This window comes from Bactrocera latifrons, unplaced genomic scaffold (genome assembly GCF_001853355.1).
Source record: "Bactrocera latifrons isolate USDA-ARS-PBARC rearing strain unplaced genomic scaffold, ASM185335v1 scaffold_3, whole genome shotgun sequence".
Lineage (NCBI taxonomy): Eukaryota > Metazoa > Arthropoda > Insecta > Diptera > Tephritidae > Bactrocera > Bactrocera latifrons.
Window position 1 is genome coordinate 1,943,048 of NW_017536629.1, and position 2,376 is coordinate 1,945,423.

The 2,376-nt window shown below is 39.2% G+C and overlaps 2 protein-coding genes across 3 annotated transcripts in view; one reads left to right on the forward strand and one right to left on the reverse strand.

Annotated features, from left to right (window-relative positions):
* LOC108970425 (cation-independent mannose-6-phosphate receptor) overlaps positions 1–2,376 on the forward strand; it is a gene marked incomplete in the record, with an annotated part of 129,773 nt that overhangs the window by 125,169 nt on the left and 2,228 nt on the right. The window contains 2 exon segments of the mRNA XM_018935779.1: positions 1,762–1,978; positions 2,150–2,280. Of these exon segments, the coding sequence (XP_018791324.1) occupies positions 1,762–1,978; positions 2,150–2,280 (348 nt within the window).
* Positions 1–2,376, reverse strand: part of LOC108970424 (protein toll) — a 271,459-nt gene that overhangs the window by 41,671 nt on the left and 227,412 nt on the right. The gene's annotated exons all lie outside the window — the stretch shown is intronic.

Sequence of the window (2,376 nt, forward strand, 5' to 3'; positions counted from 1 at the left end):
CTTTATCTTTATCTTTATCTTTATCTTTATCTTTATCTTTATCTTTATCTTTATCTTTATCTTTGTCTTTATCTTTATCTTTATTGTTATCTTTATCTTTATCTTTATCTTTATCTTTATCTTTATTTATCTTTATCTTTATCTTTATCTTTACCTTTATCTTTACCTTTATCTTTATCTTTATCTTTATCTTTTTCTTCATCTTTATCTTTGTTTTTACCTTTATCTTTATCTTAACCTTTCTCTTACTTTTATTTCTTCTGATCTTCATTGTCCGTTCCGTTTCAAGTTACTTCAAAAATTTAATATTTTTGCTTTTACTTTCAACTATAATTTTGACGCCACTTACTTTCAATTTAACTTAATTTGACGACTTCTCTTTGACAACCACTTCTTCATTTAATTTATTCTCTATATTTATTTTGCGCTTGTCTTGCTTTTCTTTCTTTTTATGCGCTCTTAGTTTTATTTTCGCGTCACCTGCTTTTATTGCTACTATTTACCTTATTTTCCGTCAAGTTTTAAGTAGTCTACCTTCAGGCGCACGCACACTTTAAATATGCCGCATAAAAATGTTTATTACTCAAAATTTTCTGAAACTTTAACTTGTCGCCGGTGAGACATGGTTGGACCGAGCGCGGCGCAGTGAAGTGGCAATGCAACGCGAGTGCAACTAATGTTGTCAAGACATTCAGCGCCGCAGCACCGGATGCATATTCATTCATGCCATCTTGTGTTCTTGAGGCTGTCATGCACTTCAGCCGCCTGCCGCCTTCCATTCCACCTGAGCATTATGTGCAAGTTGCTTTGCATTTTTAGTTTGCTATTTTTTCACTTTATGTTTTATTTTCTTTTTCGACATTATCACATTTTACTATCTGCGCTGTCGTATTAGCTTTTTACAAGGTGGAAAATTGTCTAGTTTTCCTCCCCTAATTCTTTTCTGACTGCTTGTTTGTCTGTCTACGCATCCGTGCTAGCTGAAGAGCCAGCTTCCGTGCGCACTTTCTTGAATTTATTTTTTATATATACACACACATATATTAATGCATGTATGTAGCAGGCGTGTGTCTGCATTCGCAGCGCCGCAGCGCAAGTGGCAAATGTCTCTACAACCCTAACTAAAACAACAAGACATCGGCAGATCTCCAGCGTCTTGGCAGGCATTTACATTTATCCGCAGCAATTTGAAAATGGGTTTTTATTTAAGTTTACTGTTGCTGCCGCTTCGTTGACTGCTGCGCTACCAGATGCTTGGTTGGCTTTGTGCTTGGTGTGGGCGGCGCTGGTGCGACGGTGTGGGGCAAGTCACGCGCTGGAACATTAATGTTCACTTAAGCAAATTGCACACACAGCTACTTGCCACATTTACAACTACATGCGCAAGCATGTAAAACTTTATTTGTGCAGCATCTTCGCATTGCCGTGTAAGATGCAGAAGCATAGAGAACAACAACAACAAAACAGTAGCAAATAACAAACAACATGCGCATTCACTAAGTGTGAATAAGCTTGTTAATTTTTGCTTGCAACAAAATAATCTCGTCACACACACACACACGCTCGCATAAAAATATACTCGTAGTTCGCCGTTAAGTATCAACCAGCGTTTACTTTGCTAAACGGCAAAAAAGTTTTACACTCAACTATATTTATTGTAACATTTTGCGCACTTTTTTCCATTTTCCATTTTCTACTTCCGCAATATTCGCTAATTTTTAACCTATTTCTTTGCCTTTCCTTACGCTGTGTCTTTTGCAGGCGGGCAAGGAATGCAACTTGGTCGTGCACCAGAGAACGCCGGATATCTGCAAATTCCTTAGACTGGCGGTGCCGCCGCCAACGGTGCAGGACTCTGGCGCTAACAGCACTGTTGCAACACCGACAACTACAACGACAAAGAGCAGCACAGCAGCACCAGCAGGCGGCGTAGATAATGGCGGCGCACATCCTGCCGAGCAAACTGGCTCCATTGGTGGTAAATTAACTTTGTTGCACACGGGCATCAGTTTTTTCTGTTTTTTTGTCCTGTTACTTATAAATCTATTTTACCACAGTAAATTTTACATTTTATAATTTTCCAATTTCTCAACCATCTCTCTTCTGTCTTCTGGGTCGCGCTGCGCTCGTGTGTACATCGGCAATACAGCTATATTGGCCGCCATACTATCGTTGACTTGCTTCGTCGCTTGCCTTGGCGTGTTTGCCTTTTCGCCGGAACGGCGGAACAGCGTGAGGCGCTTGTTTAGACGCACTACATCGGCGGTGCGTTACTCGAGGGTAAGTTTTGTTGGAAGAGAAGGTTCAGCATTTTAGCTGGTTTAATTTAAATATTGAATTTTATTTTAGTTTTGGTTAATTTTATTTTTAATTAAT